General features: G+C 48.0%; 1 protein-coding gene across 2 annotated transcripts in view; it reads right to left on the bottom strand.

The window, feature by feature from the left end:
• NPAS2 (neuronal PAS domain protein 2) overlaps positions 1-24,041 on the bottom strand; it is a 156,036-nt gene that overhangs the window by 69,259 nt on the left and 62,736 nt on the right. For both annotated transcript variants that reach the window (XM_081264274.1, XM_081264273.1), the window contains exon 2: positions 11,448-11,501. In XM_081264274.1, the coding sequence (XP_081120400.1) occupies positions 11,448-11,479 (32 nt within the window). In that variant the 5' untranslated portion in view covers positions 11,480-11,501. The remainder of the gene's footprint in view (positions 1-11,447; positions 11,502-24,041) is intronic.

Genomic DNA, 24,041 nt, shown 5'->3' with positions numbered 1-24,041 from the left:
CTCAGGCCATAAATATTGTTTTTACCTTTTTCCTAAGATTGAGAGTTTTATACATTTTATGTTTAGATTTATGGTCCATCTTGAGTTAAGTATTGGTTTTTATCTTACGACATGATGTTTGATTTTGTTGAATCCTTCGCCTACAAGGATTGGTATGGACTTGAGGCTTCTCCTCTATGGCTGGCTAACATGATAGGTAGATATTACTGCTTGGTTTTCAGGTATCAAAGAGTCTAGCACTTGCTGGATGAATTCCACTTGATAGTGGGTATGATTTACTACAGTTTTCTTGAGGAATTTTGCATCTGTGTTCATGAAGAATGTTGGGCTGTGTTTTCTTTTCTCAGACCATCTTTGGGTAATGCTGGTCTCATAGGACAAGTTGGAGAGTATGTCTTCTTTGACTCTTTCTTCTTTTAATATTTGGCAGAATTCACCAATGAACTGATCTGGAGACTTCTTGTTCATGTTTTGAACTATCAACTAAATTTATTAGTTATAGGACTCTTTAGGTTATCTATTTTATCTTTTGTCAGTTTGGTAGTTTATGGTTTTTAAATAACTGGTCCATCTCATCTAAGTTGTTGAATGTCATGTGGATGCAGTTGGTGACAGTTTTCCCTTATGGTCCCTTTAATGTCAGAAAGTTGTACAGTGACATCCTCTCTTTTATTCTTGTTATGTCAATTTGTCTTTTTTTTCTTTGTCTGTCTCTAAAGAGACTAATCAATTTTATTGATATTTTCAAAGAACCACCTTTTTATTTCATTGATTTTTCTGTTTTTTTTTTCTGTTTTCACTCATATTGATTTCTGCTCTTATATCTATGATTCTTGCTGAGTTTATTTTTCTCTTTTGTTTCTACTTTCTTAAGGTAGAAGCTGAGTTATTGATTTGAGATCTTTTCCTTTTTTTCTAACATGAACATTTAATGCAGCATATCTCCCTCTAATCATTAATTTAGCTGTAACTCACACATTTTGAAATGTTCTCTTTTTATTTAGTTAAAATATTTCCCAATATTTCTCGAGACTTTCTCTTTGATCTTTGCATTACTTAGAAATTTGCTATCCAATTTACATGCTTTGGAGACATTATTACTGCTATCTTTCTGTTTCTCATTTAATTTCGGTTCATTGAGATGTCTGTACATTTATATGGTCTATCTAGGTAAGTATCCAATAGGCATTTGAAAATCTGTGTATTCTGATGTTGTTGGGAGGAGTGGTCTACAAATGTCAATCAGATTCTGTTGGTGGATGGTATTTTCTAGTTCATTTATATCCTTGCCAGGATTTGGTCTACAGGTTCAGTTAGTAAGAGCAGCACACTAAAGATGCATCGTAGTTCTTCAGATTGGGCACCATGCATTTTGAAGTCATTTTGAAGTGTGTGCACACCAAGAATTATCACTTTCTCTTGGTAAATTGTTTTTTTATCATTATGTAATATCGTTCTTTATTCCTGGTGACTTTTCTTTGCTCTGAGTCTACTTCATTTGATGGTAATATAGCCATTGATTTCTTTGAATTAGTGTGGCATATCATTTTTCATAGTTTTACTTTTAACTGACTAATATCATCCTAGTCGAGGTGGAGGTCTCGTGACACCATATATCTAGATTATTTTTAAAAAATCCACTCTGACAAATGCTGTCTTTTAGCTGGCATATTTAGATGATTTACATTTAATGTAATTATATATGTGTTTGGATATAAGACTACTATTTGACAAGCTATTTTCTGTTTGTTCACTCTCTGTTAGTGTTTTGGGGGGTTCCTATTTCTCCTTTCCTGCCTTCTTTTGGGTTGGATAAGCTTATTTTATTTTTTATTTTTTATTTATCTAGTTTACCCTGTATTTCTGTGTATAGGGTTTAGTAATAACTCCAGGAGTAATATTATAAAATGTTTTTTTTTTCAGATTCCCTTAGTATATTTCTTTTTCTTTTTGTACCAGGGATTGAACCCAGGGGTACTTAATCACTGAGCCACATGCCCAGCCCTTTGTATTTTGAGACAGGGTCTCGCTAAATTGCTCGGGGCCTCACTAAATTGTTGAGGCTGGCTTTCAACTTGCAATCCTCCTGCCTTGGCCTCCCGAGCCACTGGGATTACAGGCGTCCACCACTGTGCCCCGCCCACTTAGATGATTAACATTTCAAATGGAATATAGAAATTTTATTCTATGTACTTCTTCTTGTCTCCCCTCCCCTTTTATGCTGCATTTACCTTATACACTCTACATACATCCACTGAATATCAGGTTATGCTATTTTTAGGATATATCTTGCCATATATTTATCATTTCCGTTACGTTTCCTTTATTCCTTCCATTCCAAATATTCATCTGGTATCACTTCCCTTCGGTTGGAAAGTCTTTAGCAATTCCTTCAGAGCAGGTCTCTTAACAAGGAGTTTATGAGAGAATATTTTTATTTTGCCTTTATACCCAAAGGATGTTTTTGCTGGATATAGAATTCTGGGTTCACAGTTCTTTTCTTGAGACATTTTAAAAAGTTGTGTGCTTCTATTAGAAAGGGCCCATGATTTCTGGTGAGAGATCCCTGGTCCTATTTAGACCTGCCCTACATGGCCAGTCTTGGACCTGCGTCATGGTCCCTCCTGAAGTTCAGATCCAAAAGTCTCTGCTCTGTGCTCAGGGTCAGATCCATGTGTATGCAGCTGGGGACTCACAAACAACCGCCTGAGGTGATTTCCCGGGCTCCTCTTCTGTTAAGACCTGCCCAGTTCTTTGGACTCTCAGCGCTCCCTTCTCATTCCCTGGGTCAAACACCTGGCTTTGTATTTATTCTGCTCTGCCTCCCACTTCTTTTTTGTGGGGATGGGTACCAGGGGTTGAACTCAGGGGCACTGGACCACTAAGCCACATCCCCAGCCCTATTTTGGATTTTATTTAGAGACAGGGTCTCACTGAGTTGCTTAGGGCTTCATCGTTGTGAGGCTGGCTTTGAACTCACAATCCTCCTGCCTCAGTCTCCTGAGCTGCTGGGATGACAGGCCTATTTACACCTTATGTGGGGCCAACGAACAGGAAGGTAGAAAAAGAGGGGAAGAAAAGCAACAGGCCTTCGTTCAACCCGCGGGAGCTATAGCTTCCTTGATTAGAGAGACAGGTGCCTCTGCTTCAGAATTTGAGGTTCCACGAGAATCTCCATTGCTGCTTCTGCTAGAGGATTGCTTACACGGTGTGAATAAATGCAGAAAAGAACAACAATAATAATAATAAAAAAGAAATGAAAGACACAGATTTCACCTCAATCTGAGCATCAAGAGACCCTGTTCCCAGTTTGCAGGCCAGTCCTGGGGGGCTTCTCCTGGTCCTCTCTGTGGGTACCCACTTCGGGGCCCAGGGCTTCACTGGATCCAGTCTAGGTGACACTGGAGGGGAGAATCTGCCTGCTATTATTTATTCTTCATGAACCACAAGCAGCTGTTTGGTGCAATCCGTATATAACCACATTCAGCATGATGGACAGGAGGAACCGGCTGACTCCATCTTAACCAAATCTGAACCCCCATGTACCATTTCATATATTTTTTTAGTGGGTTCATAAAAGACCCCTAGGAATCTCAAGGTGGGGGCACAGATTTTGCAAGTCTGGTGCAGAGCTGTAAAGAAGCCCCCTTTTCAGAAAAGCATATGGGGCAAATTGGTCAGAAGTTATGGAAGAGTACCAGGGAGCACAGTTCTGGGTGGCTCTTGCAAGACAGGACAGATGACAGATGACCCGGGCAGGCTCTTTTCCCCTTGGTATCAGTGTGCCACTCTGGTGTGAGCTAACTCTTAAAATATATCACAAAGAAGCAACTTGTAGTTAAGTTTCCGTTTTCCCAGTTTATAAAACTCTTGGGAGGCTTGTCCTGTGCCCTCTCCGGTGCATGCCATGGCTTGAATCCCTTAAGGTGGGGTGGTCTGTTACACAGTAACAGGGACCCCAAATAGTTAATGCCTTCGATAAAGATGCCCTGATACCTAGATTGGGAAAATTCTGGCATTTCTTACCTGGGATAACTCATGTCATAGGTAGACCTCCCAAATCCAAGCTTCATAAACTAAGCAAACTGAACTTTTAGAGGAGGTTTCTCAGCACTAAGTCTGAGCCCTTTTTTTTTGCAGTGTCCACAGGGTCTGAGATGGAGGGAGTGGTTGTAGTAGAAGGGACTTACATTTTTGGTGGTGTTGAAAGATACCAAATAGGTGGTCTCTGTCATAACTGGTCAGGCTGGTGCTACCCTCATCTCAAGGAGGACTCGGGGAATACTATATTTCCCCTGCAGAGGCTTGGCAGCGTATTTTGGGATGACTGAGAGCAACTGTGGTGTACAGGGCTCAGAGATAAATTTGAAGCATCCTCTAGATTAAGATAGTCCTGTCCACGAAAGGTGAGCTTTCCTGGAGGATAAATTAAACCCTATTGACCCACATTAACAAAGAGCTTATAAGAGTTTTCCTGTTCAAATTGGATGAAAATGTAGGGGAAAATGACCACCTCAGGTCAGTGTGACTTTGAGTGATCTTTGTTTGTTTGCTTCTTTCAACATTTCAGTACTTTCAAATGTTGCTTTGGTATTTCTTTTTTTTTATAAGAAAATATACAAAAATGATAGGAATGAAGTCACTATCTATCGCATCAGGCAATGTGGGTCAAAGGGTCTTCCAAGGGAAAGCGTGCAGAATTACATGCAGAAAGGAACAGGACCGTGGTGGACTCGTATTAACCAAAATCCCAGACCCCCAAGAACCCCCAAGTAGGTGATTGTGTTATCACTATTTTTTCCCTCCAGATAATTCTTAATGGCAGGGTTGCATAAAATTGAACAGATCTTCATTTATTTGCTAATTTCTGTCTTAGTATCTTTACCTGTGCTAAGGAGCCCTGAAACCCTCCAAAAGAAGCGGGTATGGCCTGGGGTTGGCATTCCCCAGAACACATTTTGAGCAACTCCAAACTTAAGCCAGATCCACTAAAGGTCAGTGTGGGCCCCTTCCACGCCCAGCCAGGGCCCCAGGGACAACACCCATACTCATTTCTATAACTCAGGCAGCATCCCACAGGTGGAGGCACCGGAGCTTGGGGACAGCACTGAGCTCAAAGCCCTACATTAGTTGGGTGCAAGAAGATGTCATGTAGGTGTTTGGAAGAAAAGTCTCCACATGGAGGGCAGGATGGGTCAGGCTGGTGCCACCCTCATCTCAAGGAGGACTCGGGGAACACTGTATTTCCCCTGCAGAGGCTTGGCAGCATGTTTTGGGGTGACTGAGAGCCTCTGAGGCTGTTCTTTGCTCCCGAGATGTAATGGGAACATCTTTACTCTTAACCACCTTTATCAGAAAATATCTGGGTCCCAATGGGAAGCTGGCCTAATTTCATAGTGATTCTTAGTTAACGGTTACACTGGCAGCATGTAACTGGAGCACGAGCCTCAGGAACCCATCACCCAAATCCTGAGAGGAACCTTTGCCTTTTTCTAAAGAAAGGCAGCATTTCCAAGATGGCGGCCTTCTGACCATCCTTCATCCATTTTCAATGTATTGAAATTATTGAACGGGTTTTTAGTAAATGGCCCTCTGCCTCCGAATGCTCCCAGACAAGCTCCCACCCTCCCTGAGCTAAGACATGAGCAAGTTCCTAAGCCTGCCAGACATGGATTTCTCCCCTGACAACATTTCTTAGCCACCAATGGACCCCAACAGGGTAAAAGGCAAACACCCCAGCAAAAGGGAGACACTTTTTCCATACTGCTGTTTACTGGGCCACGGGAAGAATTAGCATTCTGCCTGCAAGCACAGTTCTACTTATCCCTTTGTTTTGAGAACAGAATCACTCATCTGGAAATTACAGGGTAATATAAATAAATCGAGTGTCCTGTTACCTCCCCTGTTCTGGTGATGCCTGCTGCTGCCTTAATCGCCATCAAAACCAACGAGGAGGAAGCCTCAAAGAATTGACTGCCATTCCTCACCCCCCACCCCCACCCCATGCAGGAGTTTTTATGAAGACGTACAGAAAATTCCATCTTAAGCCTAGGAAAGAAAATTCCAGCAAAATAGCACAATGTAGCACAACCTGGGAGCATATTAATGTATACTGCACAAGGCCCCGTGCCTGTCTGTGGGGCCCTCGTGCCCAGACCTGAAACCCACCCCGTCGTCTGCAGCTTTCACGGACAGCCCTTTCCTTTCAGCCCTACAGAATTTATATCCTAAGACAAGATAGAAACGAAATGAGATCAGTCTTTCCTCTTCACCATATTACTTTCTCTGTGTACACTGGCTCAGGGGCGGGGCGGGTACTAGGGATTGAAGCCAGGGGCGCTTAACCACTGAGCCACATCCCCAGCCATATTTATTTTTTATTTTGAGACAAGGTCTTGCTAAGTTGCTCAGGGCCTCACTAAGTTGCTGAGGCTGACCTTGAACTTTCGATCCTCCTGCCTCAGCCTCCGAGGCTGCTGGGATTCCAGGTAAGCGCCCACAGCACCTGGCCCAAGATCTGAAAGCTCTCTGAGGACAGGATAATGCTACGACGTGTCCCCCTCTGTAGCTTCTACTGGCTTACCACAGGACTTTGTTAAGTGCACACAGGATGGGCTCAGTGGCTGGTCCACATCCACAGACCTCCCTATCTCCCTCTTCTTCTCCTGTGGGGACTAGAAGAAATAATCTGTTTGCAAATGGCAAAAGCTGTCCCTCTGGACACATCTGCTTTTGTACAAAGATTTTTTTATGTTTTGACTCCTCCCTCTTGCCTGAACCTTTTTATCAGTGTTGAGACAGGATTAGGATCAAAGAATGAGAGAGGGATTAGCTTGTGTTTCAGAACCAGCATTCCCTGTACTGAGAACCCCAAGAATCAGCTAATCCTTCCCAAGTCTCTTGATTCTCAGGAACAAAAGGAATCACCCTCCTCCCTCAACCAAAGGCACAGGGATACGGAAAGAGAACTTTCTAGTCAACTGGAGAGAAGATGGCGTATTCCTTCAGAACTGGTAGAAGGAGAAAGGAAGCCAGGAGCTGTTTCTTCTTCGCGGAGAGGTGTTCATTTGCATCAAGAAAAGGAAAAAGGGGCTGGGGGTTGTGGCTCAGTGGTAGAGCGCTCGCCTAGCACATGCGAGGCCCTGGGTTCGATCCTCAGCACCACATAAAGATAAATAAATAAAGATATTGTGTCCAACTAAAAAAATAAGTATTTAAAAAATCAATCAATAAAAAAGAAATGGGATAAGCTATATTTTATGATATTGCCAACTTACAGACACCTGGTTTCTTTGGAAAGCAAGGATTTCTATCAGCGCTTACTGTTCCTACCCCTGGTGAACCCGCTGAAGGAAAAGGATCAGCCTCCTTTCCCCCATGTCAGAGGAACCCAGACTGTAGAACCTCTGCCCGACACTGACTGGCCGCGTGATCCCTGGGCCTCGGGCTTCTCAACTGTGCATGGGACTAGTGATCGACTATGGGGGGCGGGGGATAAAGACTGGAGAGTTACTCCGTGAAGTGCTCCAGGCACCTGAGTGCTCAGGGGGGTTAAGCTGTTCCTAGCAGCGCCGTGTGCAGGTGCTCCTACACGGCCAGACTCGATCCCTCAATGGCCCTAGGAGGAAACTGCAACCGTCATCACGCCTATTTTATGAAAAGAGAAACCGAGGCTGAGAGATTCCATGATGAGCAACAGTGGCAGGAATCAAGGCCAAGTTTGTCTGATCCTAAGCAGGTGCACAGTGTGCGACACCACACCACTTCCTGGAACACACACACACACACACACACACACACACACACACACACACTACTACATCACATCAGAATTAGAAAGACGTGCCCTCAGCCAGAGCTCAAATTGGGGAGCTGTGAACTTCATCACCCAGGGATTCTGAACAGCTCTCAAACTTTTTCCTTCTTGAGAACAAGGATCCTATTTTCACAACTTACCTAAAGAAAATAACACAGAGATCTGAACACACACAAGGCACTCCATCAGTACCTACTGGATGCACACAGAAATTCATGCAAGAAAGTGGAGCCACGGCCTGGTTCAGATACAGGATCAAACAACATGCACGCGAGCCAGGAATTCCCCAAAGCCGAGGCGCACCTCACACGGGGCACGTTTTCTGTAGACTGAGAAGGTTTTGATCTCCAGCTAAATTTTCTAACATCATCAAGAATATCGTGTGAGCGAGAATAATTCATGCCAGGGCCTCCAGGTGGCTGCTGTAAAACCCGACAACTAGAGGCTTCGAAGGGGATCTAATCCTGGGTTGGTTTGTTCTGTTTTTCCCAAGTGTGACGAAGGGTACTGGGACCTTGGCAGAGAGACCTGGGTATCAGCAAACATCCTAAATGCGTGTCCCCACCCCAGGACAAGGGGAGGGAGGCTCAGCAGTCTCTCCAAACCTGGTTTCCAAGCAGGGGTGGTGGGGCAGCAGTACTTTGGATGAGGTTTGTCCCCCAAGGGTTCCCCAGTTGGAAGCTTGGTCTCTGGTAAGGGATATGAAGATATAGCAGGACCTTTAAGGGGGGGGGTGGGCATACTCAGAGATGAAAAGACTATCATCTCTCATTTTCTGGCTTCCTGGCTTATGATGTGATATTTCTCTCCTCCCCCCCCCCTCTCTCTCTCTCTCTCTCTCTCTCTTCTACTGTGATGCCATCAGCTATGAGATCCTCAGCAGAGCCCAGCTCATGTCAGTGCCATGGCCTTGAAGCTCCTAAACCATACTAGAACTATGAGCTAAATAAACTTTTTTTCTTTTTAAAGCCACCAAGCCTCAGGTATTTTGTTTTAGCAACAGAAAAACTGACTGATACAGAGGATATGCCCAATGCCCAAAGTGAAAGGAGTTGGGAATGAATGAAAAGAAACTGTGTGTGTTAGTCAGTTTTCATTGCTGTGACAAATACCTGAGGTTAATCAACATAAAAGGAGGAAAGGTTTATTTTGGCTCATGTTTCAGTCCATGGTCACTTGCAACTGTAGTTTGGGCTTGTGATGGGACAATGTATCACTGTAGCAGGACAAGGCACAGGAGGGCTGTTTACCTGATGGCATCTGGGAAGCAAAGACAGACAGAAGAAAGGGCTAGGGGACCAACATGCCCTTCAGGGTATTCCCCTAGTGACCTCACTTCCTCCCTCCAGGCCCCACCTAAATGCTCCACTGTCTCCCAATAGCACCACAGGCTGGCCACCAATCCATTAGCATGTGGGCTTTTGGGGACACTCCAGATCCAAATACAGCAGACCCTGCCTACAATTGGATTATTTCTAGGAACTTATAGGCAAGATTTCTTGCTTTCTTTTTTCTTTTTTGCACGTCTGTGCATGCTGATTTCTGAGGATGGCGGAGCCTAAGCATATGTCCTTTCTCTCCCTGGTTTAGAGGTAAGCAGTGCCGTGGACAGGCTGGGAGGAGGCCAGGGAAGTTGCAAAGGAGAGACTCAAGGTGATAATGGCAAATGCAGAATTTCCAGGGACTCCACATCACATCAGAATGCAGGTCATCTTCGGTTCCTGCCAGTCGCTGATAGAGCCTTCTGACCTCGGAAAATTTACTCCACCTTTTAAAGCCTTATTGTCCTCATCTGTAAAATGGGAATACCATCAACGCACACCTCCAAGAGGTGTGATAAGATCATGCATAGAGAGGGACAGGTCAGACGGTGGGTCTGTGATGGACACAGGAAGTCCTCATGAATGCTGACCACTACTGTTACCCTGAGAGTGTATTATTGTGAACGGTGTGCACTTTCACATCTATGTAGGGATCAATATTCACAAAGAGCTGCTTACTGTTCTTCATGGCTAATTCCCCAAAGAATCCCTGAGGAAATCAGGACAGACTTCCTGCTGCAGGTGAGAAAACAGAGTCTTGACTCATGAAGGGGTTGGTTGGGATTCATGAGCCCAGGTTGTGTCTCCAGCCCTCTACCCATGGCTACCACTGCAGGAAACCCAAGGACAAAGCACCCAGAGGAAAGAACTGGAGTCCAGCCTGCCCGGAGGATACGGCGAGCACACACAAGTGCGGGCTGGTCTGTTCTGGTTTAGTCTATTTGTTGGTGTCCCCATGGATTTTGCAACCCTTGCAATGATGCAGAGCCTGCACAGCTCAGCTATGGGGAGCCCTGGGCCTGTGCTTCAGAATAAGCTGTGGAGTTATTTGCATCATCGTTTATTTTGAATTTTTATTGCAGGAATTTTCAAACAGATGGAAAATAAGAAATAAGAGTAAAATAAGATAAAAGTAGAGATGAGTCAGTAGGGCTGGCCTTCCACCTGCCTCGTCCTCATCCCATGCCAACAGCGTTCCATCCACCCTGCCGACCAACGCCTCTGATCCCTGATTTTAAAAAAGGAAATACTGGAGGAATTTTAAAATAATCTAGACCCTCCTGCGCCTGGCAGAGTCAGATCTAGCAGGTGCGTGCGGGGGTGGCCAGGATGTGTGGTTCTCGTGGCTGCCTTCCCAGGTGACATGGATAAAGACTCACTCTGGAGCCATCAAATTGGGTGACCACTGCAAGCAACCAAGGGATGGGTTCCGTGAAGGGAAATGGGCACACCCCTCAGCTACGCAGGCTCACAGGGGACTGCCCTAGAAGACAGAACAAATGACTCAGAACAGAAAGGCCTGAGAGGTTGGTCCACAGGACTGAGTTGCCGACCTTCCCAAGAGAGGGCGTCTGTGTTTCCATTGCTGTGCCCACCATCCTGCACCTTAGCAGTCTGCTGGAACCTCCCGATCACCCCATTCACCCCATCATTCCTGGTGGGCAGGAAGCTACCGGGGCACTCTGTGTGAAGTTGATGGCGCTCAGCCATTCTTGACCTTCCAAACGTCCGTATGGTGACCAGACCTGATATTTAGTAGGCAGTCAATACAGGTTTCAAGAAGAAATCAACACAGGGTTATAAGGGCTCCAGGATGGCAGACGCCAAGCCGGTCTTTCTCATTGACTCCAACCACAGTGCCACTCCAGTTAGCAGATGGCAGCGCGCAGCAGGGCTGGGTGCCCCCTGGACATTCAGTAATGAGGGGTAATGGCGAGGCTGTTATTAGCCAAGGCCTAGAGGTCCCAGGAATGGAGCCAGGACTTGAACCCAGGACGGCCCAGCTCCAATCTGCCTGCCTTCCCAAGCAGTGTCTGTCCTGGGAAAGCAGTAACCAGAGGCCTCCCAAAAGAGGACCTCGGCGATGGGGGTGACACACGGGCACGCGGGAGTCAGACCAGCTGACAAGTGCCAGACAGTGAGCAGCTGAACGGGTGAGGAGCCAAACGGGGGGACCTGCTCTGAAATCACTTCAGAGGGCACAGCCATTTATCCAGGAGGGTAGACACGTCTTTGGTTAAAAGAGAGTCAGACAGATGGAGGCCCACGGAGGGCAGGACCCCCAGGGAGGGTCAGCCCCACTTACTTACCTCTTGGCTCTATCTTTCTCATCTTCATCCATTAGATTTTCTATGCAGTTTTTCCTGCAAAACAAAACAAAACCCAGGTGATCACCGTCTGCTTCTAGATCTTTCTTCCAGGTCTTTCTGGTGGGTCACACGTTGGCCTTGTCTCATTCTATGCCTCAGCCCCCACAGCTCTCAGACTTTTTGGTCTAACCCCCCTCTGTGCTCTCGAAAGTTACTGAGGACTCCCGAAGCTCTTGTGCATGTGGGTTTACACTGAGAGACATCTCTCACACGTCATCAGACATCACAGTGACGAAGTCATCAGCTATCAGCTTCTGGAAAAGTCCACCATAGGTTCAGGAGAGAAGGCACAGATCATTATCTTTTCAAAAGGCTTGGTCCCCAAGACCTCACTCTGCCCTATGGGACCTTCCCTCAGACTGAGAAGGCTCACAGATGCGAGCTCTTGAGAGACAACCCAGGAATGTTCTTGCAGCGTGAAGTCAGCAGGACCTACCTCATTGCAGGGCCTCTCCTGCCCCAGGCCACTAGCCTGATGCCTCTCGGGCCCAGTGACCTGCTTTCCTCTTCTGCCCCATGTAGGCCTTGGATTATTCCACTTCCAGGGTAAGGCCCTGATCCCTCCTTTCATTCACACACTTCCCAGAGCCCCACCTGCCTGGGGCAGGGGTCCCCCTCCAGCCAGCACACCAAGTCCTAGGGGCTCTGGAGACCAGATCCTGCTGGGGACTGCAGGCAGAGGGTGGCAGGAGCTGAGTGACTGAGGTAGGGGTGGGGACCACAGAGACGCTGAATCACCCCTACCCACCAGGCTTTGCTCTCAGCCCCGAGCCTCTGAAGTCAGACCGCTGAAACCCACACATTGCAAATGCACCAGCAATTTCTCTAGAAATTGAGTGTTGGATGAGAGTTTTAATGGCGCTTTCCCTGAGATCATTTAGTTTGGTGATCTTGGTTACCGAAATGCGCGGATTTGAGCCAAAGCGAGGACGCGAGGGATTCTGAAGTCATGGCCCCTGTTTACAGAGACGCCCCATTCCGTAAACAGCGGGTGCATTTAGGGACAGACGGTAAAAAAAAAAAAAATGCATTCAGCGTTGAGGTTTGTATCACAATTAACGTGGGGTTGACACATCTGCAAACAGGCCTGTGCTTAATGTCTTCCAGATGGAATCTGCTCCAAGCTTTACGACCTTAAAAACCTGGTGTCGATTCATCTGAGGATGCCCTGCCCTAGGCCTCTGCTCCCAACCCCAAATGGCCAGAGCAGGAGTGAGGACCCCACAGAGCTACATCATCCGTGTCCTGCACCAGCAGCCCCTGGACGGAGCATGCTCACAGGGACATGGACTGCCCGAGGTGTTGGGGTCCTGTTTGGGCGAGTGGGGTGGCTTGGTCATAAACCAAACACTAAAAATGACTAATAGCGCTCCCTTATCAACCTCATCTTCTCTGACTTATGTTTAGCCTTAAACATTTCCTGAATCCACAGAGCTTGGACGGTCCACACCCACTTCCTCTGCTTCCCTGCCCCTCCCATGTCCCTGCCCCGATTCCTCTCCCTTGACTAGGCCCATGAATGGCTCCCCTGTGCAGACCAGGCATCTGAGCTCTCCAGCAGCACCTGGCGCAGACATTCCTGCTGATGTCCTTACGGGTCGTCACCTCTGTTGTCCTCTAAGTCTTCCCCATACATTTCTTTTTTATTTGAAACATCGTGGTGAAATAGACCCGATAAAATCAACCTCCTTAACCATCTGTGTGCGCAGTTTAGGGCACGAAGCGGGCCTCCATCTCCTCCTCCACCTCCAGGACTCTTCGTGTTGCAAAACTCAAACGAACACACGGAATCATAGGGCTTGTCCTTTGATGACCACCGACTTCACTTGGCATAACCTTCTCAAGGCTTGTCCATGTTGAAATTTCTCCTTTCCAAGGCCGAATAACACGACAGGCTAGAGTTTTCCCATCCGATGTCTGTGAATGTGCACCAGGGGTGCTTCCCTCTCGCGGCGGTCATGATTGCTGCTCTTATGAACACACGCACACGACCCCCTTATTGGATTGTTTTGGGGTTTTTTTTTGCTTTGTTTTATTCGTGAGTTATATTTATACTTAATATTGGGGTTCCTTTTGGTGGAAGTCTACAAGCACAGAATACGGTTTGTTCCAATTCAGTCCCAAGAGCTCCCCTGCCTCTCCCCTCCTCTGTCCCTCTGTTCCCCTTCCTCTACCTACTGGTCTTCTTCAGTTTACCTACAGGTTTTCAAAAAATCAGTGCTTTATAGATGTACACAGGAGAGTTGGTCCATGTCATTCCCCGTCCCTCCCTTTTCCTGTCCTATCGTATTTTTGAGCCACTCTCTTCCTTTCTGAGATGCAGGAGCTGGAGAGAAGCCAAAGACAAAGTAGGAAGGGTCTCAGAGAGAGGTCGGGTTAAAGGACTAACAGAGACGTTTCGGATTAATAAAGGAACAACAGGGAAGTTTGTTTTAGATTTTGTTTTTGCAGTGCTGGGGGTGGACCCTAGGGCCTCGCACATGCCCGGCGAGCACTCTCCAACGGACCAAACCCATAACAACTGTTCTCAGCTGTAGAAAGATTTTCCAATGAGAAAAATTTTTGAACAGCTATTTTTTTTTATGAGCACAGAGTGCCAGAGCATAGAAAATGAGCTCTAACGGAGGCAGAAGAGATTCTCTTTGGAGCTGAGAAAACACCTGTTGATGTTGTTAACGTCCAGAGGGAAGCAGGAAGGCGGCCGTGGGGTCTTGGCTCCCGATCACTGCATGGATTGAGCCGTGTGAGGCTTAGGAACCAGGATTCCAAGGGAGACAGACGGTGCAGGTAGGATGCTGGGAGGAGACCTTACCTGCCATGCTGTGGGTGAGGAGCGGGAGACCAAGAAGGAAGCCTTGTCCCTTGGGGTTGGTAACAGCAGAACTGGGGGACAAGAGGGTTTCCCCAATCTGGAAGGGGACAGCCTTGGATAGAGGAACACAACCAGGAAGGGGTGCAAGGGAACACGTACCCTCAGTCATCCTCCTACTCCCATCCTCCCCCTCCCCCTCAGACAGCAGGGAACTCCGTGTCGGAGCGCTGCGCTCCCCTTCTGTGAACATCTTATGTTGGTGCCGTTCATTGAAACAGCATCATGCGCGGAACCACCGCTGACAGGATTATTAAGCAGATTCCACGCTTTCTCTGGATCTTCTCGGTGTTGACATCTGCCCCATCTCTGTTCCAGGGCCCATTCATTGGCCGCCACCCATTGTACTTCCTTGCACATCTCCCAGGTTCTTCTCAGCTAGTCTCTCAGGTAAATCCTTGGTTTTGAAGACCTTGGCCATTTTGAGAAGGTTTTTTTTTTTGTTACTGAGGATTGAACCCAGGGGTGTTTAACCACTGAGCAACACTCCCAGCACTATTTTGTATTTTATTTAGAGACAGGGTCTCACTGAGTTGCTTAGGACCTTGCTAAGTTGCTGAGGCTGGCTTTGAACTTGAGATCCTCTTGTCTCAGCCTCCTGAGCCTCTGGGATTACAGGTGTGCACCACTGTGCCTGGCTTGAGAGGTTTTTGTAGGATGTCCTTCAATTGGTCTGTCTCTCCTGCTTGAACTGGGCATACGGGATTTGGGTGGAAGACCCCCCAAGGGGCAGTGCCTTCCTCCTCACATCCTGGTACCGGTGTCACCTGTCACATGGCTGTTGGCCTAAGGCAGAAATCCACTTATCATTAACTGGTACATGAGTCGCGGTAACACATTGTATGTACAATGCATCTTTCTTCAACTCTCCAGGTATGCTTTTTCCAGGGGAAGAACCTCTAAATTTAAAGCAGTAGATCCAGTTATTAATCCAAGTACACTGTCTTCCCCTGTGCTCTTAGGCTTCAATATGTCATTATTGGACTTTGGTCAGATTAATAATTGGACCTGTTCCCCAGCCTTGGAGGCACATCGCCTAGAAACATAATGAGCATTTCATTAGAAAATACAACCAACCTGCTATTTACACAAAATTCTTGTTTCCCGACACCGCGATACCCTGTGTCTGCTGTATCCCAGTAGCACATTGATTCCTGTAGTTCTGTGGCAATTCCTGGTATCAATGTAGGACGAGCCTCTCAGTGCTGTTCTCGTCCCAGATTGCCCTGGCCATCCCAGATGTTGCATTTCCATGCAGATTTTAGAATCGATCTGTTAATTTCTGTAAAGATGCAAGCTACGACCTGGGTGGCCATGGTGTGGAACCCAGGGATCGATTTTGGGAAAACTGTCCCATGGATGTCGAGGACTCTGGTGAGCGAATGGGACAGCTGTTTCTAGACGCCTCGACTTCCAAGCTCTGTGACGCGGCTGCTAAGTGTATTCACCCAAGGGCCGACTGTGCCCTCTGTGTGATGTGCAGGGTGCGGGACAACAGGGACCCCCGTGAGCAGAGCCCCTTTTTGCATGCCACTTCTGTAGGGTAGGGGACGTGCGTGTTGGCAAGCAAGGACAAACCACAGGCAGGGGAATTAATGAACAGAAAGCCACCACTCGCTTGTCACTGCCATGGAGAAAAGTAAATAACCAGGGAACAGTGAGGGAGGGTCATGGTGGAGTGGGGCGGGGGCAGGCTTCGGTATTTTAGGGGATCACAGGGGACCTCCTTGGAGAGATGCTATTTGAACTTTGATTAGCAGGAAGTGAGGGGACCATGAGGGATACCTCCGGCAAGGCCCCTGGGCAGCAGGAAGAGCACAGAACAGACACGAGGCCACGGTGGCGGGTAGAGCTGGTGCAAGGGGCACAGAGCCAGAGAAGGGACGGAGGTGCCTCAGGGAGACAGGGGCAATGTGGCTTTTCATCCCAAGTGGGATGGGGCTGCATTCCCATCCCACTCTGGGAATGAACCGAGGTTCTGAAGAGAGGAGTGACAGTCACCAGCCTCTAAGGACAGGGGTTGTTCTAAATGAACTTAAGTTCACCAAACCTGCTGCATAGCAGACACTCAAAAAAAGGCTCTCTGCTTTGATGGACAGGGTTAGGCGTGATGGTCTTCACCCATCCATGATGGCTAACCCACTGGCCCCCGTTCCTGAGTCATAGTAGGTGTTCAATAAATGTATGGGAAATGAAGAAGGGAAGAGGAGGGGAGGGGAGAGGGAGGGAAACAGCCGGGTCCAAGCCTTACCTGAGCCCCTGAGACTGCTCGGCATTCACTCCCACAAACATCTCAGTGGGCGGGCAATCCAGGGTAACAGCACTTAGGAAGTGGAGTTGAAGATCTAATTCTGTCCTCGTGACCAAAATGAAAGCCCAAACTGCTGTGTGTGCAGGAACTCTTGACTAAAGGGAAAATCCACTGGGGCAGAGATGACAGCCCGTGCCCTGTGGCTCCCTCACCCACCCTGGCTGCTGCCAAGTTCTGAAAAAGCAAGACCTCATCTTATCTCCATCCAGTTCTGCGGGCGGAGCGGCCAGACCATGGTTATCCTCTGCCGACATGTCAGGAGGCACCACTCCCAGCAGGGCTGCGTGGCCTGGCCACAGAGTCGGGCTCAGGGGACACAGAGGGCCCTGGGCACTGTCTCCTGGAGCCGACTCAGGCAGCCCCTCTCTACCCACCCACTGCCGCCCAGGATGGGTGGGCTTCCCACCTCAGAGTCAGCCCGATTTCACTTTTCTCCAACAGAATCGCTCTGTGACTTTGAGCAAGCCACTTAAACACGGAGAATCCCCATGTCCCTCATTCCTGAAGTGTGGCTGATGTCCAGCGTGGGCCCTGGTGCCTGGAGCATGTGCCACACCTGACCGTCTTACCCTTTTCCTTCAGGCTGTGGTCACTCAGCCCTGTTCAGGGGGCAACAATGACCTCATCCTTTCTTCCTGGCTGCCTTGGAGTTCCTTTTGTAAACATAATGCATTTTTTAATCTTTAGAAATCTCTACATGATAATCGTGCATATTTATGGGTACAGTGTCATGTTTTGATTCGTGTGAACATTGCATAATGATCAAATCAGGAAATGAGCATATCCATCACCTCATAGGCTTACTATTTCTTTGTGGTAAGAGCACTCAAAACTTCTAGCTCTTTTGTAACATATAATATATAACTTATCGTTAAGTGTAACACAACTCGAGAACTTGATCCTTGTATCTACTTATAACTTTGTACCCACTGACTGGGTGCTCCCCACCCCTTGTCCAGCTCTGGGGGTCGCCATTTTACTCTACTTCCATGTGGACTCCACATAAGAGTGAGATCCTATGGTCCTTGTCTGTCTGGGTCTGCTGTTTCACTTAACATGATGTCCCCCGTGACGTTAAGGTCCTCAGAAGGAGATACGTGACTGATAGCAACTATGGAAAAATGGTCATCATCACTAACCTCCAGAACTGCACATCAAAAACCACTATGAGAGACCACCTGACTCCGGTTAGGATGGCCACAATCAAAAGACAAAAGATAATAAGTGGGGTTGGGGCTGTGGCTCAGCCGTAGAGCACTTGCCTAGCATGTGTGGGGCACTGGGTTCAACCCTTAGCACCATTTAAAAATGAATAAATAAAATAAAGGTCATGTGTCCATCTATAACTAAAAAAATATATTTTAAAAAAAGATAATAAGTGCTGGTGAGGCTGTGGGGACCAGGGAAGCCTCACACACTGTTGGCGGGAATGCGTGTTAGTGTGGCCATTATGGAAACTATATGGAGGGTCTTCAAAAAAATTAAAAATAGAACTACCACATGATCTAGCAATCCCACTCCTGGGCATATAGTCAAAGGAAAGGAAATCAGTATGTTGAAGACATATTTGTATTTGCATATTTATTGCTGTAGTATTCACGGTAGCCAAGATTTGAGATCAGCCTAAATGTCCAACAATGAGTAAGTGGATAAAGAAAATGTGGTGTATATATAAGAGGGTACTATTTAGCCATAAAAGGATGAAATCCTGTCATTTGCAACACCACAGATGACCCTGTCTTGAACACCAATGAATACAATCTCTGCATAGCCAGAGAGCCACCACGGGGTCAAATGGACATGGCGACACAGACTGGACATTTCAAAGAGGAGCTCCAGAACCAAGACAGACTGTCTTCCGGAAGGTGCTTTCAGCCCAGAGGCATCCAAGACAGGTGATCCAGCTAGGCCTGGCCTGCCTGCCACGGGGACCACTTGGGGTTGCCACAGGCAGGGCTGTGGAGATATCAAGCAGGGTGCAGGGGTGACCATGGGCCAGGCCCTGGAAGCAGACCAACCTGAGGATCTCACCCAGCAAGGCCAATGGAGCAGAGTGGGCCCAGAGGTCCCTAGGGAGGTGACAGAGCCAGACCTGCCGCTGGGAGGCAGTGCTCCCACATCTGGGGAGGAGGAAGGCAGGGTGGCCTGGAGTTGCTCTCCTTGAGCTCTGCCCTGCAGTGGCTCTATGTCACCCTGTAAAGTGCGCACATCCTGCCCTGGCTCTCCATCTCTGAAGTGGGGAAGAGGATCCCCTTCTGGTTTTAAGAGAAAATGAGAAAATCCATGAGAAACCCATGCACAAATAAGTCACCTAAAGATTCTAGCTGCTGTTAATTGCGATATCAGTAATGACAAGTTAAAGGGCTGGCGATAGAAACTGGCACTTAAGCCCACAGAATGTCTTTGGGAAGAACAGGATCACCGTTTCTATCAGCTATGGAAAGTGTGTGTATGGTGGAAAGACAGGCACCATGTGCACCCAGCAGATGACCTGCCCCGGTGGTAACCCGTCAGGATTGCAGCAGGCCATTGGGAGGTCCTGAGGGATGGACAGGGATGCAGTCAACATAGGTAGGAATGGTGGAGAATGTCCTTTAAATACAGGCCCTCCGGAAATGACTGTTGACTTTAACTGAAGGACAAAAGCAAGGCCTGCAAGTGACATCTACATGGCTCAGGTGACTTTTCTGCTCCCAGAATTCTAGAACATATTTCCCCCTCCCCCGCCACCTAGTACACAATCAGCTCTGTCCCCAGCAAATGGCAGTGAGACGGCTTTCTTGTGCCACATCTGCCCTGGGGCTTCCAGTAAGTCAGCAGTGAACCAATGAATCAGGCAGGTGACAGGACCCCCCAGGGCCTGACAACTCACTCCTAGGTCTCCCGAGGAGACCACATAACAATATACACAGATAGACATGTTGTCATTCTACCACCGCTGGGATGGGCTGGGCTGCTTTTCTGTGAAAGGCCACCTAGTGAACATTCCAGAAGCAGACTGTGCAGTCTTTATTGCACCTGCTCAACTCTGCTATTGTAGGTCAAAAGCAGCCATCAGATATGTAAATGACTGAGTGTGGCTGTGTTCCAATAAAACTTTATGTATACAAGCAAGTTGTGGGCCTGATTTGGTTTCCACGCAGTTTGCCGGCCCATGTTAAAATATCAATCAGAGCTGGCCGCAGTGGCACACGCCTATAATCCCAGCGAGTCAGGAGGCTGAGGCAGGAAGATTGCAAGTTCAAAGTTAGCCTCAGCACACTTAGCAACGCCCTAAGCAATTTAGCAAGACCCTGTTGCAAAATAAAAAACAAAAAGGGGTGGGATGTGGTTAAGGGCCCCCTAGGTTCAATTCCTAGTTTTAAAAAAAAAGGTGTCAATCACTACTAGGTCCTCCTCCTTGATGTCAAGTTAGAATTCTCCACACAACCCGTACAGGCCCCCTGGGTCACTCTGCGTCATCATGAATTTTCCGTGAAATGACTACCCTAATCCTGTTGTATTTCAAGGCCAGTGTTTTTATAAAATAAAATCATAATCTTTTCAAACTGACTGAGAAGTGGTTTGAATTATAGGTCCCAAGCTAGCTGGAAAATCCCAATATTCTTCCCCACCATATTGAAAAAACCTGGAGAACTGAGTTCATTAAAAAGGAAAAAGAAATATTGAAACAAGATTTTTGAAATCAAAAGAGGTCAAAAGCTCATGCACCTCCCCAGTTGGATGGGGTTTATTTATTACCAAGTGAGGACATGCCTTCTGTCCTCCCAGTCAGCCTCAGTGAGGGGACCTCATGTCGTCCCGCGTGCACGTCTGTATCTCACATGTAGGAGCCTCATAGTGATGTTTCCTCATTATATTTAAGAAATAAAATGTTTTAAGAAACAGTCGCTGATGATCTCGACACTCACTTTGTCTCCCTTTGGCACTAGGAAGCTAGGAAATGACTTCCACATTTTGATTCTTCCTCTCCAGGGAATGGCTCTCTGGATTGCAGTGATTCATTGGCTGGGGAAAAAACAGTTTGTCTAAAGGAAATAGACAGTGAAACCCGAGAGCCGGCTGCTCCTGCAATCCCGATTCCCCTTCGACTAAGGAATTCTCATCACGTTCTGGTTCGATCCCCAACCTGGGAGAGGCAGGCTCGCCACCTGAGCCCACTACAGTGCTTATCCCCATGTACCTACAGCTCAGGGCTCTTGCGGGGTCCTCTCAGAGCTGGGCTCCCAGAGAAAACCATGAGCAGACCCATGGGGTTTCTGTGACCACTGGCCCATGCTACCACCGTATCTAAACTTGCAGAACCAAGGATGGATTTGATCTGCCGGTTAGAACCAGAATTGATTATGCTCGTCTCTTTCCAAGGGTCTGGTGATTCATGATTCAGGGAAATGGTGATCTAGGCAATGAAGGAATGGACAGGGAGAGTCAGAAAGTGTGTTATTAAGTAAATTCACAATGACATTGGCATTTCCCAAGTAGAGACAGTCATAGTGTCCGGGTTGCAGGGCCATCCTGGCGTGACATCTTGTTCTTGCAACCTCTGACACATTCCATGCCTTGAGATTCCTCCGAGGGGCCCCCTTTATCAAGAGTTCAGATTGCTACACGGTGTCATCCTGAGTCAACTAGGCAATCTGATGGGTGACAGTGTGTGGTCAGGGTGCGGACAATAGCTGCCTGAAGAAATCAGCAAGAGGGGAAAGGAGATTTATGAGTCACGCCTGCGCTGAGTCAGTCAGAGCCTTTGTTGGGAACTGTTGTTTGGCTTCCCCAGACAAACTGGGATGACCCACCAAACACTGCCTGGCCCGGCATCCCCCCTCCACAGAACGGTTGCCCCCAGCACTTCTTTGGGTCTGGGAAGCGTCATCCTAATCGTTCTCAAGGTTGCAAGGAGAGCTCAAGAAAAAGATGTCTTTGGAACAAGAAGTCAAACCAGTTTTGGGCACCTGGGCTGCAGAATCTCGGATTTAACATCAGAACAAGGAGTTCTGTTTAATCCAACTGTGAGATGTTTCCCGTGAACCGCTCACTGAGCGAGGCAGCGGGATTAGCCTGGAAATGAACTAATGGAGGTTTGAATGTCCTCCGCCCACTTCCCTACAAGGCATGTGGTGGCCTTCACCAGAGCTTGGGAACGATGACCTCATCTGTAAGCCGAGGTGGCTGAGGCTCACTCTCCACAGTGGAGGTGAGAATCTGTCAGGATGCTTCATTGGGTCCATTGCCTCCATTGCTACAGCACCGTGGTCAGAGTCGGGCACTTTTAACTGGGAAGAGGCCAGGACCTTCAGGACCAGGGCCACTTGGCTGCGTAAGGCCACACACTTCTCTGGGTGAGCGTCCGCACTCGACATGGGCTTTCCTCTTCCGTCATCACCCGCTTCTTTTATTTACAGTTGAAATAGAGAGTCCACTGTCTGTCCACACTGTCCAGCCAGGAGGCTGCTGCCCATCACCTCTGTGGACACTGCCAGGGCCAAGCCAAGTTCGCGGGCTGCAGATGGCCCCCACAGGCAACATCCAAGGCATCTCTTCTTTCACGCCGCATGACTTCACTGTGATTGTTCTACTTATTCACATTTTTGTGGGGGACGTGGGGGTGCTGGGGATTGAACTCAGGGGCACTTGACTACCCACTGAGCCACATCTCCAGCCCTATTTTGTATAGAGACAGGGTCTCACTGAGTTGCTTAGTGCCTCACTTTTTTTGCTGAGGCTGGCTTTGAACTTGCAATCCTCCTGCCTCAGCCTCCTGAGCTGCTGGGATTTCAGGCATGTGCCACCGTGGCCTGCCTGTCTGCTCTTACCGTCAAATGGGAGAGGGGCCTTGATGAACCCTGGGAGTCAGGGGAGCTGGCAGCTCTCTCTATCTCTGAGCTGGCCCGGAGGTCATAGCGATGGGGATTTGGGATCCACTGGTGCTTAACTGCCTGGTGAGGCCTTTCCTCCACAGTGTTGATATAACTGGACCCAAATACACACAGTGGACAAATCCTGGCTGCCCTTCCCCACCTCCTTTCACCTCCTAAAAACTTGATAATCCCAACTTCAGGATGCAGTCTGGTGACATTGTGCACACGGACCAAATGCATTAGGAGAAAAAGATTAAATGAATGTCAGAACGACCAAGAGTGGACAAAGAGCCGAGAGGTAAGCTGTGGGCAAAACAGAAGTCTGTGGGCAAACTGAGGACAACTGGGCTCCCTGAATCTCAGAAGGAGGAGAGACACACCCTCCCTGAGCTAGAAGAGCCATTTGACCCAGGTCGAACCCCAAGGCACAGAACCCCTCCCCAAAGCCCCACACATATCTTACTGGCCTAACTGGTGAGGGGCCAGACACTGCGGAGCTGACCACCAGCACAGTCCCTCACCATCCTGGAACTTCAAACTGCAGAGCAGCATGTTCAGCAAGTGTCTGCTGAATGTTCAGGGAAGAGGGAAGAAAGGGAGTTAGAGAGAGGGTGTGACCACTATGGGGATTCCAGGCCACCTGGGTTCAGCAGCACAGCAAGGCGGCATCAGGGTCCCCGTCATGGGAAGGAGGCCCTGTGTCATGGGACTGTCCTAAGGACACAACGGCATTTTCTGGATGGGCCATCAATTTTGGAATAGAGAAAGATTTCCCACATCGAATAATGTCCTTCCTCTTTTACCAACACCTGCCCTCCAAGCTTTCCCAGGGCAAGAATGGTGACTTGACTTGTGCTTCCCAAGAGCTGTCCACATACTCCCTATGCCCATCAGCCTACACTGTGATGGGCACCGAGGTCGGTGGGGCGCGGGCACTGTGTACCAGTGGGGCTAAGGTCCCAAAGTTGATGTTTTGAAACAGCCATAGACCTGGCCACATCCCACCTCTGCAGAGAGACCTTGACCGCTGGACAATTCAGATGGGAAGATGAGACTCCAAGACAGACCCCAAGAGCACCTTGGGCAGGAGCCCTCCCTGGAGAAGGGGTTTCAAGTTCGCCCACCAGAAAACCCTGCCTTTCGAGGGAAAACCACTGGCCACAACAGTTTACCCAGCAAAGGATGAGCGTTAGCTGTTCTAGAAATGTCTCAAGCCCAGTGCCGGCGTCCTCAGGACTAGAAATCTCATTTCTCCGTGTGCGTTCAGATAATCGTGGTGTAAATTAAAGTCATCTTAGATTTCTCGCTTTACATCTGTCACTCTTGGCCTTGGGTAAGGCTGGCAAGACCACAGGAGAAACGGGAAGTGTATTTCTTCTTGTTTCATAGGAGATGGATGGAGAGCTGTCTTTTTATAAAGGTCCAACCAAGTAACCCCAATAAATAGACAATTCATCCAAGGGTCCACTTCTCCTTGGGCCCTGACTCTGAAGTTC

The sequence above is a fragment of the Spermophilus citellus genome (genome assembly GCF_964194105.1).
Source record: "Spermophilus citellus genome assembly, chromosome: 13".
Lineage (NCBI taxonomy): Eukaryota > Metazoa > Chordata > Mammalia > Rodentia > Sciuridae > Spermophilus > Spermophilus citellus.
The sequence above is the reverse complement of the archived record's forward strand: the minus strand, read 5'-3'. Positions and strand labels throughout refer to the sequence as shown.